The sequence below is a fragment of the Miscanthus floridulus genome, chromosome 9, assembly GCF_019320115.1.
Source record: "Miscanthus floridulus cultivar M001 chromosome 9, ASM1932011v1, whole genome shotgun sequence".
Classification (NCBI taxonomy): Eukaryota; Viridiplantae; Streptophyta; class Magnoliopsida; order Poales; family Poaceae; genus Miscanthus; species Miscanthus floridulus.
Window position 1 is genome coordinate 97,078,857 of NC_089588.1, and position 16,586 is coordinate 97,095,442.

General features: G+C 41.8%; 3 protein-coding genes and 1 pseudogene across 5 annotated transcripts; 2 read left to right on the forward strand and 2 right to left on the reverse strand.

Moving 5' to 3' along the window:
• Positions 1-2,524: 2,524 nt before the first annotated feature.
• Positions 2,525-6,657, reverse strand: LOC136482438 (uncharacterized). Of its 3 annotated transcripts, XR_010765079.1 has the most exons (9): positions 6,445-6,657; positions 6,164-6,285; positions 4,986-5,097; positions 4,819-4,856; positions 4,309-4,366; positions 4,120-4,181; positions 3,846-4,044; positions 3,056-3,230; positions 2,525-2,972 (listed from the first exon to the last, which is right to left on the reverse strand). XR_010765079.1 is itself a non-coding variant. In XM_066479649.1 (8 exons), the coding sequence occupies exons 1-8, from the start codon at positions 6,503-6,505 to the stop codon at positions 3,121-3,123; spliced, it is 762 nt and encodes a 253-aa protein (XP_066335746.1). In that variant the 5' UTR covers positions 6,506-6,657; the 3' UTR covers positions 2,527-3,120. The 3 variants fall into 3 exon arrangements, 2 of the variants coding, with proteins under 2 accessions (XP_066335746.1, XP_066335747.1); XM_066479649.1 differs by having other exon boundaries at positions 2,527-3,230; XM_066479650.1 differs by having other exon boundaries at positions 2,528-3,230; positions 4,819-4,853.
• A 3,374-nt stretch (positions 6,658-10,031) lies between these two features.
• Positions 10,032-10,905, forward strand: LOC136482441 (disease resistance protein Pik-2-like). The gene has a single exon (XM_066479652.1). It carries the CDS (start codon positions 10,069-10,071, stop codon positions 10,903-10,905), a length of 837 nt encoding a protein of 278 aa, XP_066335749.1. The 5' UTR covers positions 10,032-10,068.
• Positions 10,906-13,124: 2,219 nt separating this feature from the next.
• On the forward strand, positions 13,125-14,794 carry LOC136482439 (disease resistance protein PIK6-NP-like). Its single transcript, XM_066479651.1, has one exon. The coding sequence runs from the start codon at positions 13,255-13,257 to the stop codon at positions 14,590-14,592; it is 1,338 nt and encodes a 445-aa protein (XP_066335748.1). The 5' UTR covers positions 13,125-13,254; the 3' UTR covers positions 14,593-14,794.
• A 244-nt stretch (positions 14,795-15,038) lies between these two features.
• On the reverse strand, positions 15,039-16,215 carry LOC136482442 (protein yippee-like At4g27745; annotated as a pseudogene).
• Positions 16,216-16,586: the final 371 nt, after the last annotated feature.

The window sequence follows — 16,586 nt, forward strand, 5'->3', positions numbered from 1 at the left end:
CCAGCGATTACCATTGTTGCCAAAAAAAAAGGAATATAATAAGTGCACTTTACCAAAAATGGCATGGCCGTGCGGACGACCTATATTACGGCTGGCTGTGCATTAGCCAGATTCTTTTCATAAATTTATTTATAAATTTTGAGTCACTTGGTCAACTAGTCAGACCCGCGCAAATCCCTCAAGTCATCATTTTTCTTATTATAGAACGAATCCCTTATCAATATTGGTGTGTTCAAATTCAACAGTTTGGGTTCGGTGCATCGAGACCATATTTAATAAATTAATAAACATATATATATATATATATATATATATATATATATATATATATATATATATGCAGGGAGAGTATATTCAGTAGCTAGCTACAAAATAAGTTATTCTGTAGCCACCTTCATTTACGATAATTTTATATACTAATCTACAATAATGTCAATACATATTTACGATAGTTGGGTTACTATAACACATGGGGATATTTACCATAACGTTATAGTAAACCACTTAGTAAGGAGTTACTATAATCTTATAAATTAACATAGTAATTATCATAACTCAAAGTGGCTACAGAATAAGTCATTTTATAGCCAGCTACAGGGTAGTAGTTCTATATAACCCAGCTCAACATTCAAATGCTTTTACAAGCGGTAATGCTTGAGTCAAGACGTCCGTTCGCGTCGGACGCTCATTGACGGGCCTGCATGCTACCACTACCGGCTCAATAGGCATGTGTACTCTATACGCTCTCATCTCTCAAGAAAATATCTCCCCACTCCGCTCTTCTATCACGTGCTTCACCGCGCGAGGCCGCGATTACGCTCCGCGACCATGTTTCGCCGCGCCTCCCGCATGCCTTCCTCTCTCCACCGCACCTCCCCGCCAGCCTTCAGCTCCACTGCCGCTCGCCCGCACCGCCGTGGCATGCTCCCTCACGACCGCACAACGGATGTCGCCTTGCCACGCGGGGCTGCACCCACCCGATTGTTGTTGTTGTCTCCACCGCGGGGAACTGCTCGTCTGGGGCACCACACGCGCCCTATTGCCGGGGGCAGCACAGCCGCTCACTAGGGGGCTGTGTAGCCACCCGCCCGCTGCCATCCTCCTTCTCCACCGCGACCAGCCAGATCCTGATGTGCATTGCTCTGCCCGCTTGCCTTCCAGGTTTTGCTGAAAGTGCATGCTGCAAGCATATGTTTCAAGTATTTTAGATGTTTCAGAGGTATGTTGCAAGTGATTCAGATGAATGTTGTAAAAGTAGATCGGAATGTTGCATATGTTGCAATGGTTGTACACTTATGTTGAAAAGGTCTGTTACCAATGTTTCATCTGTGTATTTGAGATGTATGTTACTAGTGTATTTATCTGGATGTTGTATATGTTTCACACATATGTTGCAAGTGTTTTATCTGGATGTTGTGTATGTTTATAATGATTTTCAAGTGTTTTCAGGAGCTTTTTTAAGTGTTTCAGAAGGATGTTTCAAATATTTTATCTGTCTTCTTGTATATGTTGCATGTGTTGCATGTAGATATTTCAAAAGTAGATCGAGCGGAGTATAGTGGATCCCTATCTAGATTGTGTGGATCAGATTCTCAGCGTTGTTTATTGACTCCATGGTGGTTAGTGACGACAAGTAGACCACGCCCCTACAGCAGTGGACATCGACAGCTTGAGGCAGCTCTCGGGCAGGTGCCTCTAAGGATGAAAACGGTATGGAAATATCCCGTACCGAACCGTATCGTTTTCTACATTTAATCCGATCGAATTCGTATTTTCGGACAAATTCGAATTTGGTTCGAAATTCGGAACATCAAATTCAAAATCGGAACGAAAACGGTTTAGATATTTTTTCGACTGTTTTCTACTTTTCTACTTTTAATTCAGAATATCCCGAATTCGAAATTCGGTTTCGAAATTCGGTTTGAACCAAATTTGGCCCACTACGAGTCCAACCTTAAAAAAATCATATCTTTTTCATACAATCTCGGATGAAGATGATTTTTATATGAAAATTGTAGCTCTTGAGGAGATCTACAACTTTTTAGTTCTTAGTTTTTTCATTTGATGTCTTGAAGATGTTCAAAAAAATTAAACAAAGTCAGCGATATATTAATCGCGTACAACCACTTGTTGCCTTAAAAAAATCATATCTTCCTTACATCGTGTCGAATGGAGATACTTTTTAAGAAAGTTGTAGGACTTGTAAATTATTATGTACTTGTTAATTGTTATGCACTTGGTCCGGGTCAATATTCCGTATTGATTTTTCGTATACCGACCGTGTTCGACATAATTTCGCTCGAATTAGTTTGTTTTCAAAATTTTTGATATTCCGTAAGTTCATGTTCGTTTTCGTGTCCAGCTTTACCGCTTTCGTTTTCGTTTTCGTATTCAAATATAGAAGTAGAAAACGGTTGAGAGGTTTTCCGACCATTTTCATCCTAGTGCCTCCGGTGTGCAGGCCCCGCGTAGGGCACATGAAATGGCGTGGAAGCGAACTGCAGATGCGGGCATCCTGACACCCCGTCCGTCCGGACGTCCGGGCTAGCAGTACCCTTTTACAAGTCAACTACCAAATATGCTCAACATTCAAATACTTTTACAAATCAACTACCAAATATTAAGCTAAAGTAATGCCATAAAGATCAAGAATTGCTTTTACAGCAAAAGACAGTAGCAACCAGACCAACAACATTTACAATGAAAACAGAAAAGGCTGTATGTCAAGCCAATGCATTTCATCCTGTCTAACAACACCTGAAAACTTCGGCAGCCATCCAGGACATGCTTTCAGCATCCACAAGGCGTTAATGTCCCACTGTTCCAGAGCAGAGACCAATGTTGTTTGATGTAGCATTAGAGTACTGGACCATCTGGGTTAATCAACTCAAGATACCACCGTCTGCACTAAGTTTCGCCTGGTCCGAGAGCGCCACGACAAGTACATCCTCAATGGCGATCAGCACAATGTTCTGTTCTACAAAATGCAATGTACAAGTAGTATGCCAAATCCTGTTAAGGATAAAAAAGGCAAAAACCTCCATGGGCAACTGACCATGAGGCTGTTAGATGAACAATTTGGTCCTGTTTGCAACATCTTCAAGCACATCATCTTCATCTTCATTCCTTAGGTAACTGATCATGAGGCTGCGAGACAAACAGTTTAGCATTCTCTGCAACTTCTGCTTCAAGCACAGCCTCGAGGACTAGGTCTGAGCCTGTTGGTCCATCTGTGGAGACAAGAAAATGGAGATGATATTGGTTTGCACTGCTATCACTATCAAGGTACTTGCAGTGAGACAACATCAGAAAATACACTGGATGAAATATGTTAATAAAACACTATGGACTCCAAGCTGAGTTCCAACAAAATTGAGTTACATCAGTTCATTGTTGCCCTTTTGGCACTTTAAATTTACCATCACACTACTACATAGTAGTTTTGAACCTGGATGGACTATTTTATGACACATACTTGGGTTCACAATCTAAGATAAAATTGTGAAGGACTGTTTTTATGATACATTGGCAGAAATGTTAATTGAAACACAGAAAAGGTCATTATACCACAGCAATACGAAAGATAACTGAAAAAAATAGAAACAATTCCACCGAGCAGGCTTTATGGATTTTTTTAATGCACCAAGCAATTTTAGCATTTGCTGAACCAAGTCATAGCAGTGAGTAGCATTAGAAAAAAAAAGCTAGGCCAATTATGCATAGATTTTTCATTATATATCAACCACAAGAATGACAATCCTATCTATGTCATTACATGACAACATCCCAGTTTTTCAAAAAAAAAAAAAAGGCTAAGATTTAGACATGCATGCTTTGTTATATACCTGGGCGGCTTGGAAGTAATCCGGCACTTTCAGCTGATATTGGCAATACATTTAGCAGCCCATTGCTTTCCTTGAATTGCTCTTGGTAGTTCCCACTCAAGGAAGAACCCATCTTAAGTCCTGGGGCTTCAGATAGCCTTGCATACGTCATTGCTTGGCTGTGCAGATTTGTCAATCCTGAATTAGCCATTTTCATGTCCTACAGGAGCAAAAAGGCAGTGAATAGTAAACCAGCATTTGCTTAGAAATTGAAGAGATGATGATATAATCATACCGTGGATTTCAGTGTCGTTGGTTCATCAGCCACTTCATGTTTTCTAGTTTCAGTTGTGCTCACTGAAATAGTTGTAAAGATCTAATTAGCCAATTATTGGCAAACATAGTTCAGGAAAAAAAACAATATTGGCAAACAGTCAGAAAGAAACAAAAGGATATTATGAAGACAAAGAAACATTAAAGTTACCAAAGTTTTTAATTTCATCACGAATTATACTGCGAATTTCCTGACGAAATTCTTCTTGCTGCATTGTCATAAAAGCACTGTTAAGTAGAAGAAACAAATGTTTCAAGTGTAGTGCAAGCATTGCAATGAAAAGTTCTAACAGCATGTACCCATTGCAAGCACAACACGGTCAGCACTCAGATCTATCAACAGAAAAACATGGAACAACACATAACTTAAAAGGGGAAAAAAGCACATCTGTCGTGTAATTGTTTGTTCTTGTGCATGCTTTAAGCCTTGGAGTACTTTAGAAATGGAACATGGCCAGAATTTGCAGGATAGGAGGACTATATCAAGCCAGAATGTATCTGTATTGAAGCCACACTACAGACTGTATGTCATAGTAGGCACATCAGAATGCTTCTTATAGCAAATTCACATTTAAGCATTTTGATCTATTGAAACATCAAGCATTAGTAGATACCTCAAGTACTCATATTAAAACTGAAATAATATGATGTACCACCATACCTTAGTTGCAGAACCATCAGATGAATCAGATTTCCCTGCTTCAGCCATGCTTGCTCATGTGTAAATCAATGATGAATTTTGGAGCCAAATAACTTAACTTAAATAATGTAGTGAAATACTAACCATAGAAAAAATGTGACTTTATTGCAAAGTAAGATTATTATTACCAGTGTTATGTTGCTTCATCATAAACTGCCCAGGAGTTAATCTAGATAAGTTCTGGACTTCATAACGAATTGAGTCTAATTGTGTCATAGCTTCTTTAAGCTCCTTATGAACCTGAATACAAAAGAAATATTATTGACAATTCTACCATGTGAGTTTCACACAAATATATTGAATATCAGTATATCACATACAGTGCAAGGTTCCACAATCAATCCATCAGTTGAAATAGACTATTGTAATTACAGAGGAATCAGTTCACTAGCAACATGTGCAGTGACAATAAGTATTATTCGTCAAAATAACCAGAACCTATATCGTGACTGATTAGCCTCAGTTGTATTGGTGGCTAATGTTGAGTTTCATTTGCTTCAAGAACTATTGAAACCTGTGCACAGATGAAACTATGTGATCACAGTTAATTTCAGGTTATAAAATTGATAACTGGTGTTCATTGAGCTGCCGACCTATGGTGATTATGAGTAATGCTACACATGCAAAAAATTATATGAAAATTATTCTTACGTGCTGGCATGGACAACCACCACCACCAAGTGAACTCTTTCTTTTGGTAGGTTCAAATCAGATTGCCTGGTGGTGATTGTCCATATCCAGTTTTTGTAAAAAAAAAGAAAGGTTTGTAGGTGTACCATTAATAGGTGATTATATGTCTCAGCTGGCCCAATTATACACCTAATTGGTGAAGTGAAATGATATGGGCACCCATTCCTTGTGTACAGGCCAGTGCACCATTTGGTGACATTGGGTCATTACAGGACAATGAACATAATGGTTAATTTTGCCAAGGTAATAGTTCAACGGCTGGAAAACTGTGTAACAAGCTATGCATGAATCAACCCAAGAAGCCAAAGTGAGGATAGATTTTTCTACACCCTTCACAAAAATGGTGGATATCACAAGAGCTCGTAGGCAAGGCTTGTGAAAGTGTTCAGTCCTACCCATAGCAGAAGGATTTCACCACAACCCGCTCAGAAAACTGGATGCTAAACCAGTAATGTGCAGTTTTGCTTAAAATTCAGCAGATTGCCGAGTGGAAAAGGAAAACCATTATCCCCAGAAGGCAAATTAACCTTTGCGAAATTCACCATCTCCTCAACACATCCACCTCGCAGCATGCACGGGGTATCACGGTGAAGAAAGGGTGTGTTGTATTCAATACCTGGGTGGCTGCAGACTGGCCCAGAATCTCGTCCAGCTGCCGGCGAGCCACTATGAGCCGCCCGACCGCTCTCCCAGTCATCCTCCCAGCCGTCCTCGCAATCTTCACCATGTCGCTGGGCTCTGAACAAAAGCGAAGAAACCATGGTCAGACCGAAATATCACTTCCAAAACGTGCCGATCCCGGGAATCATCTTCCCATCGGTCGACGCCACCGACAGTCGCCGCCGCACGGCCGGAGCGGAAGCAGGGCGCGGTGGCGCGGAGAGGTGGGTTACTCACTCATCATGACGGAGCAGGCCCCGAGGATGACCAGCAGCTGGCCGGTCGAGAACCCCAGCATCTTCGCACAGACAAGCGGCTGCTGCCCGCGCGGGGGCGGTGGGGGGATCCACGCGGCCGTTCCCGCGCACGCGCACGATGGGCGGCGGCCGGCGGCGGTGTGTGAGACGGTGATGGGGAGAGGGAGAGAAGAGAGATGGCGTGGGGAAGTAAGTGGGCCGGGCCTTGGCTAGTTGAGGCTGGAAATGGTTGAGCTGCGGACTGGGCTGGCGTCTGAGAGGGCTCTCTGATGGGAAAGAGCCCAGGATTGCAGAGTCCAAGTCAACAATCTGCTGGAGTGCTGGACGCCAGTGGTCACACATGTCAGTAATCCTTGGAACAAAGGTGCTAAACAAAATTCAAAAGCCAAAGAAGTTCCACCATATAGATTCTAGAAGGAGCTGATTATCTTTGGTCCTGTTGGGCAGACTTTTTGTTTTTTTTTTTGCTCATACTCCTTTGGATAGAGTCAGAGCCAATCAAGCCAGAAATACTAGTTTCATCATGAAATGCTGGTTTTTATGGGCTCTTGGTTCATTTCTGGAACAGAGGGAAAATTGGTCTCTTGCTACGTTGCAGAATATTCCTTAGAAACCGAAACTGTTTTGCGAGGAAAAGCTTCCACAATAAGACATTCTAGAAGGAGTTGTTGATAAGCTGTCACGGGACACTTCAAGGCAAATGTGGGAACGCACCAACACACGATTACAGGACCCATTCTTTTTATTTACTACCTTCGTCCCAAAAGAATGCAACCGCGTGTCGTGTAAAGTAATTCACGATGTATGGTATTCACATTTATGGCTCTAAATTAATTAATTTATTATAAAAATACATTTCATAATTAATTTAATACGGAGTAATATTTGGTCAAACTCAAGTAATAAAATATAATACTGTGCTAGAATTGTATTTTTTTTTTTTGCCTGGGGAACAGAGGGAGCAGTATACTGCTAATAACTTTGAACTGTTCATGCTGACACACCGGAGTCTTGAGACCTCGCTAATGTGCACATGGTCATCGTCTGCTTGCAACAATTTCTCTTCTACCTGGCTGACTGATACACTAGACTTGGAACCATGACTTGGAATGGAACCCAGTCCTTACGACACGCCCAAATCTGATCTAATTTTTTACTATTTAACTATTTTTTTGAGAAAAATTTACGTTTGGTCTATGGGAGACTTAAACTCATCTTTAGACTTTGGAATCAGCGTCATGAGTCCTTTTTTGATCGATTTTTTTAATGTAATTTTTTTAATGCAAATAGATATGACATCGAGATAACACATCTCAGCGCCATAAATTAACATCGAGATATCTAATGGAGTACAGTAGAAAATCCAGTGTCGTGACCCGTACCTTCGGGCGGATGCATAACCAATATTAAGGCCCCGTTTGGCACAGCTTCAACTGGCTTCAGCTTATCTGACAAAACACTGTAGCAAAACTGTAGTAAAAGCCGGTTTTCTCTCTCCTCCCCTCCCCCTCTCACTGACGCCGTCACTGTTCATCAAAGCCGCACAAGTCACTTTTCCTGGCTTCTCCCCGCGCGCTACAGTGTTTTTGCTACAGCGAGAGAGAAAAATAGGAGAGAGAAAACCGGTTTTTGCTACAGTGTTACGGGGCCTAAATGTAGCCGTGCCCGACTGCCAATATTAAATGTTGGGAGCCAGAGCGCTGTAGTACTGATGGATGAGACGTGTGTAGTAACTGCGGACGCTTGCAAAAGCGTAGCTGTAGACTCGTAGCGCTCGCTTGCTCCCGATGCGACGAACGAGCTCTGATGGCGCTGGCCCTGCTGCTGCTGGGTTCAGGCACCGGTGACCGGTGACGGCCTGCCCACGACGGTGCAGTACGTGAGGTCACCGCTTGACAATCACGTTCACCCAGGGAGCCAGGCGATTTGTCCGGCGTGTCGAAGGATGCATGCATGGGCGGCGCCGTGGCGGATGGGCAGGCTTCAAATAATCAAATGGCCCTCCACTTGAGGCCTGGTTTAGATTGCAAAATTTTGCAATCTGGACACGATAACATGTTTTGTTTATATTTGACAAACTTTGTCCGATCATGAATTAACTAGACTCAAAAAATTCGTCTCGTAATTTACAACTAAACTATACAATTAATTACTTTTTTTACTTACATTTAATGCTCTATACATACGTCCAAAAATTAATATGATGAGGAGAGAGAAAAAAAAAACTTGAAACTTTGAGGCAAACAAGGCCTCGATTCTGAATCTCTGACCAAATCTTTCAGAGAACCAGCCCGGGGAACATCACGCGGAAAGGAGGCATGCTGCATCTCGTAAGGCGTGTTTAGTTTCACCGACTAAGGGCCTGTTTGGTTTCTTCCCCTTCTCTTAAAATTCCTGTCACATCGAATGTTTGGACACATGCATGGAGTATTAAATATATATTAATTACGAAACTAACTGCACAACTTGCGACTAATTTACGAGACGAATCTTTTAAGCCTAATTAGTCCATAATTTGACAACGTGGTGCTACAGTAAATATGTGCTAATGATAGATTAATTAGGTTTAAAAAAATCGTCTTGGAAATTAGCCTCCATCTATGTAATTGGTTTTGTAATTAATTTATATTTAATGCTCTTTATTAGCCTCTAAACATTTGATGTGACATAAATTTTAGAAGCGACTAAAGAACCAAACACCCCCTAAATTTTCAGTTTCTGTCGTATCAGATATTTTATATTAATTTAGAGTATTAAATATAGACTAAAATAACTAATTATATAGACTACGGCTAATTTACGTGACGAATTTTTAAGCCTAATTACTCCATAATTTGATAATGTGGTGCTACAGTAATATATGTGCTAATGATAAATTAATTAGACTTCATAGATTTATTTTGTAAATTAGTCTTCATCTGTGTAATTAATTTTATAATTAACTAATATTTTGTTATTCTAATTAATATCTGAACGTCACATGGACTAAAAGTACGTGGAACCAAACACCCCGAGTCCCTCCTCGGTCACGCTGCACTGCACTGCACGCCGCTGGCAGTTCAGAGTTTAGACATCACAGTTCGCACCCCTCCCTTGCAGCCACTTGCAGGTATGGCGCGCAAGCGCAACGCAAGCCAGCAGAGGCGCTGAACTGCTCCTCAATGCTCTGTCTCGGCGCCACATGCAGTCGGGCACTGCTACACGCTAGCATTTAATATTGGTGGCGCCGACGTCGACATTGGCGCTATATATTATGACGCATACTAGCCGCATTAACTCTATTTAGGATTTTTTCTGTGCTCGGTTAGGCACCTTGACGTCAAAATCTGTGGCATCGAAACGTGTTATCTCAATGTCAGGACTCATAGCGTCGACCCTAGAGTCAAAGATGAGTTTAAGTCACTAAAGGGCCAAACCAAAATTTTCTTCGAAAAAAGATTAAATAGTAAAAAATTAGGCAAATCTGACTATAAAATGAGTGCCATTTGCACCCTCAACACAGCAAACCACCACTACTGCTAGTATAATCAGAGATTCAGAATTTTATTTCCTGTCGCCATACCCATACATATACAACCTGTGTCCTTCTTCCTCCTTTTTTGACATGGAGCGTGCATCCTTGGCGGGTGGCGCCATGGCGTCCCTCGCCCTGAAGCTCAACTCCATCCTCAAGCCCAAGTACGAGCTCATGGCGGGCGCGAGGACCGACGTCCTCTTCCTCCGCGCAGAGCTCGAGAGCATGCACGCCTTCCTCGAGAAGCTCTCCGGGGTGCGTGACCCGGACGCCCAGGCCAAGACCTGGACCAAGGAAGTGAGGGAGCTGGCCTACGACATCGAGGACGCCATGGATGAGTTCATGCACCGTCTCGATGCCCACGGTGCTAACACAGGCACCGCTAACTGTGGGTCAAGTGGAGGCGTCCTAAGGTTCACTGGACGCGTTGCGTGGCTTGTGAGCACAGTGTGGACGCACCTCCGCCTCGCCAACGAGCTCAAGGGCCTCAAGGCCCGCACCATTGAGGTGAGCAAGCGGCGATCGAGGTACAGGTTTGGTGAGGACATCTGGGTTTCTGGGGACCACATGGTTGTTGATCCTCGGATCAACGTCCTCTATGCTGATGTGCCAGATCTGGTTGGCATTGATGGCCCGCTGACTAACATCGTTGACTGGTTGATGGATGGGACCACCGGTCTCAAGGTGCTCTCCATCGTTGGCTTTGGTGGTCTAGGCAAGACAACTCTTGCGATGGAAGTGTTCCGAAGGATTGGAAGGCAGTTCAGCTGTCGAGCTTCTGCTGCTGTGTCACAGAAGCTTGATGCGAAGAAGCTCTTGAAGGACTTGCTCTCGCAAGTGGCTCAAGAAGAGGTTGACCGCATGGACACGTGGGAGGAGAGTCAACTTATCCGCAAGCTGAGGGAGCGCTTGTTAAATAAAAGGTAACCGAGGTCGACCTACCAACAATTTCTCTTACCCATATGCTTTTGGGTTAACAAGTAGTCAGGATTAGGTCAGAGAGTGCCTATGACTAGACCTGAGCAAAACCGGCTTGGCCCGAGCCCCCTGAGTTTGGCTCAGGGTGCGTTTAGATCCAAAAATTTTTTTTGGATTTTGGCTCACCGTAGCATTTCGTTTGTATTTGGTAATTAGTGTCTAATTATGGACTAATTAGGTTCAAAAGTTTCGTCTCACGATTTCTCGACCAACTGTGTAATTAGTTTTTTTTCGTCTACATTTAGTACTGCATGCATGTGTCGCAAGATTCGATGTGACAGTTACTATGCAAAATTTTTTAGCAACTGAACGGGGCCTCAGCCCACTAACCTTATTGGATAGGGCCTAGCCAAAGGTTTCGCTTATCAGAAAAAAAATCATTTATTTTTAAATTGCAAACTCACATGTAACCCACCGAGGCCTAAACCCAACACGAAATGTGAGGCCCGAACCTATCCATTGGGTGGACCTAGGCAAGGATTTTAGGTCCGATACTAGCCGGCCTTTTTGTAGGCCCTGTCTAGCCCGACTTGTGCTTAGACGTACCTATGGCATGCCATGTTATAAAAACATGATCTCAGGATCTATAGCTCACAATGCACAACATAATTGTGATGACAAAATATATGAACTTATCCAATTATCTTTACCTTCCCCCAATCCTCTTGCTCTCTCATCCTATCTCGGTTTTTGCGAATCTGTCCCAATAGATTTCGTATAGTTTCTCAAACTCTAATAGTTGATAGAAAACATTATCTTGCACAAGACCTAGGGCATGTTTGGATGTGATTTTAAAATCCAGATTTTAAATAAAAATAAACTCTAATGTTTCTTGGATTTTGTGCATTTGTGTGAATTCTCTAGAATCCAAGGGTGTTTCTAAGATTTTGAGATTTTTAAAATCCCTATGGATCCAAACGCTACCCTAGTTTTTTCCTTTCTCCTCTTTAGTGCTTTCTCCTCTTTTTCTTTTGAAACTGAGAGAATAGTTTTTGGCCTCACACAGCTCGGTTTTTGTTACAACGTTTTTAGCTATCCAAATACGATGATGGAAAACCAAAAAGTGCAAGAGCTGCCTATGCTATCTCAATGAAAAGATAATTGTGGCTCATTTCAAGTTCTATATAAAGTCTCCATTTGAGATGACTTGTGTGTGAACTGGTCGTACCATTAAACTACTTTTCTTTGAATTATTAAGACCCTAATTTCTCTACAATACTGCTATATAACCTGGAACTAATGGACTAAACAAGCTGAACTATCTGCAGAATCTGGGTGCCTTTGAATCAAAATCTGAACATTATATCTATTTTTTCTCGAACATATATGAAAAAGACCATGTGATTCAAGGCACCAATATTCCATTAAACAAAATGAGGAACAAAGATAAAATCCTGGAAGTTTTCTAACTATTTTATAGAAGAACAAGATCCACACCCTTATTTTCATGGGGGAAACACAACTATGCAAAAAATATATAATACTTTGTGTTTGTTAATACTAAACCTGATGACGATGGATAGCTCCCGTGGTGACATTTCTATGCTTTTCCAGGGCCTTTGATTGTACCCTTAATTGTATGAATATGGGCAATTTTTCTACTTAAGAATAGCATATTAGGAATTTTCTAACTGCATTGTAGGAATGGCTTTGCATCATATATACCTCTCTATTTTATGATATGACCTCAGAATGAGGACAGTTATGACACATAACTTACTGTTTCTATCTAAAATTGTCATACAAGATTTTACAATAATATATGCATTCAGATTGATATTAATATATAATGAGAATAAATCCCATAGGTTATTTGAAAGATATGCTCAATTCTAAGTCATGATAAATATATTGAACAAAGAAATAACCCAAATTGGTTTACTAATTGTGTGCTGGTAATTCACTGCTCTAAAGATGATAGCTATACGATATGGTATCTAATCCTGGCTCAATATTTGATTCAGGTACCTTATTATAATTGATGATATTTGGAGTAAATCAGCATGGGAAAAAGTGAGATGTGCTTTACCTCAGAATAATCACAACAGCCGGATCCTAACAACAACACGAATCGAGTCAGTAGCAAAGTCATGTTGCTCTGACCCTAATGATTGTGTATACAGAATTGAACCACTTGATGAATCTGATTCAAAGGTCTTATTTTTCAAGCGAATATTTGGCGACAAGGATGGTTGCCCTCCCCAACTAAAGTTAGTTTCAGAACAGATACTGAAAAAATGTTGCGGCTCACCGTTGGCTATAATAAGCATAGCTAGCTTGTTAGCCAGCAAGCCTGTCATGTTGAAGGAACAATGGGAAAAATTGCTTGTTTCCATAGGTTCTGCATTAGAAAAGAATCCTGATTTAGAAGGCATGAAACAGATACTTTCCCTCAGCTATTACGACCTTCCTTACCACCTGAAAACATGTTTGCTATACCTCAGTTTATATCCAGAGGACTTCAAGATTGAAAGGGATAGTCTGATTCAGCAGTGGATTGCAGAAGGATTTATTGGCTTAGAAAGAGGTCTAAGTGTGGAAGATGTCGCAGAGGGCTACTTCAATGAGCTCATCAATAGAAGCATGGTCCAACCAATGGAAATAAACTGTGATGGTAGCGCTCATGCTTGCAAGGTTCATGATGTGATGCTTGAGCTTATAGTATCAAAGGCCATTGAAGAGAATTTTGTCACTTTGGTCGGTGGTCATCCAGTTCCATCCTCATTTATTCAAGATACTGTTCGTCGACTATCTATCCAGTGTGACTCACAAACATCAAAAATGCAAGGGGAAATGAACTTGTATCATGTTAGGACACTAACCTCATTTGTACAAGCTACCCTCATACCTCCTTTATCTGTGTTTAGAGTCCTGCGAGTGTTAAATCTCGAGGGATACCAACGATTCAGCGAAAATTATCTGAAAGAGGTCAGCAATTTGTTTCATTTGAAGTATTTGAACCTCCGGAGGACATGGATTTCTAATCTCCCACCACAAATAGGAGACCTGAAAACTTTGGAAACACTAGACATAAGAGATACAAATATAGAAGAGTTACCTGGAACAATAACTGGTCTTCACCAACTCAAGTATATACTCAGTGGTGGCCATACATGGGGAAAAGTAAAGCTACCAGATGGTATAGGGAGCATGGCATCCCTAAGAGCCATACTAGGTTTCGACATTTGTCGCAGTTCAGCATGTGCAGTACAAGAACTTGGTAATCTGCAAAGTTTGAAGGAGGTTGCAATCAACTGGACAGATTTTACTTCTGGAAATGTGAAGCACCAAGAGGCTTTGATGAGAACTTTAGGGAAACTGGGCACAAGAAACCTTCAATCCTTTGCAATCTGCAGTTGCAACTTAGGTTCCCTTGAGTTTCTGGATTCTTGGTCGCCAGCACCCAATAGCCTTCAAAAATTCAGACTATCAGCATATTACTTCCTCCCAAGAGTACCAAGGTGGATGGCACCACTCTGCAACCTCATTGATTTAAACATTAACATTGCAGAACTAGCATATGAAGACATATTAATACTCAGAGAGTTGCCTTCCCTACTTCGTCTCGACTTATGGTTGAAATCACCTCAGAAAGATGATACAATTGTCATTCATGGAGTAGGATTCCCATACTAGAAAGAGCTCTTCTTCAGCTGTGAAGAAACTTGCTTGCTATTCGAACCAGCATCATTCCCGAAGCTAGAGAGGCTACACACAACAATCCATGTAATCAGAGCAAAGCCATACAGTCACAGATTTGGCATTGAGCACCTTAAATCTCTCAAGCAAATCAGCATCCAAGTTTTCTGTTATGGCGCAAATGCATCTGATATCAAGGATGTTGATCATGCAATTTCTACTGCTGTGAATTACAATCCTAACCATCCTAGGATGAACATTGAAAAACGTGGCATGGATTTTAAATTAGAGGAGAGAAACAAGAGAGAACATTCCAAAGACAAGAATCTGGAAAAACATCCAAGCAAAGAAGATATTGGTCATACAGACAAGAAGAGAAGAAAATTACATATTGAAGAACATCATTCGGCAAGTGCAACATGATTCCTCTGCAATTGTAACTTCAACAACAAAAGATAGAATTAAGGCAGGCTGATATATTTACACTAGGACCTTTTTTTATTAAGAGTGTAGCAAGTTATAGCCTGGAATTAGCAAAGCTCCTGATGGGTCACAACTGGAAAAATAACAAAAAAGGAGTCATTCACTTATGGTTGATGACAACGGTCACCAAATAGATAAACATGCATCTGTCTTCTTTACAGAAATGTACACTAACAGGCGCAGATTACAAATGGCATGAACAAAATCATGCAGCCCAATATTGGAACCTACAGGCAACAACAGACAGCTATGTACAAAGACATTGATCACATCTTTGAAAATAAGGTTGCAACACACCGAACCATTAATCGCTACCAATTTTCCTTAACAATATTTGCTTTCTCAAATATGAACTTCCCTTCCTTGTATCTCTGCGACTCCTCATAAGCCCTCTCATATTTCCACCCTAGCACCTCACGGCAGTAGATATCAGCAACGGTGTGAAGGCCTGTCATGAGTTGCCTATCCTCCTTAGGCCCCACAGCTATGTTCATGGCATGAGAAAACAGAAATGCACGGCCATTCCGTCCCTAGAACAGTCAGAAGAGCAAGGGAGAGACAACATCATCCTTCAAAGACAATTAGACAAACCAAAAAAAATCAAACTACAGCTTGTTCTTCTCTACTCTGCAGAGAGACGAATTCAGGTCTCACTAGGAAATGCAGCAACCAATGAAAATCAGTTCAAACTGATGAAATAGGAATGCAGCAAGTAAACAGGCTTTCTTAGGTTGCTGCTGAGCTTCTTCAATTCTACTGCAGCCAAACTACTAGTGTAATAGTGTTGTCATGAATAGACTAATTAAGGAATTTTTTTACTCGCTGAGTCACTGACTGATGGCAGATAAATTATAGGATTTCACAAACAATGCGCCCAACACTACTCTCTCTCTTTTTTTTTTGGGGGGGGGGGGGGGGGGGAGAGGACGCCCAACACTACTGTTACTGTTTCAAAAAAACACTACTGTTACTGAAGAACTAGGACCATGGTTAGGAAGGAATCTGAAATCCCCCCAAGAACTGAGAAGGAGCTCCAGCTCTTCACCTGAAAGGCCTTGGAGATAATGTCGTCGTGGAGGCAGACGTGGTTCCGGCAATGCAGCAGCTGTACACCCGCGGCCCCACCAAGTCCGCCATCGTCGGCGCCCTTCCCTCCCCTCCCCTGCCTGCATCCAATCCACGAAATCAGGATGCCGTTTCACCCTCCCAAGAACTGGAGAAAACCAAACCAAAAGAACCCAGATCAAACCAAGAATCAGAAGTTCAGAACATACCGACCCAACGACTGCGGTCGGTCGATCCAGCGATCAATTCGATGAGAGGGGAGCTGGCATGGGGAAGAAGAGGACGGATCAGTTGATCGGCCGGGGCGCGGGAAGAACAGCAGCAGCACGCAAGTGACGGTGAGAGGGGCCACGAAGCGGAGAGCAGAGAAAGAGGGAGAGGCCCGCAAGAAAACAGGCGGCGCCGACGAATGCAAAAGGCGAACAAAACCCACAGGATTCAAT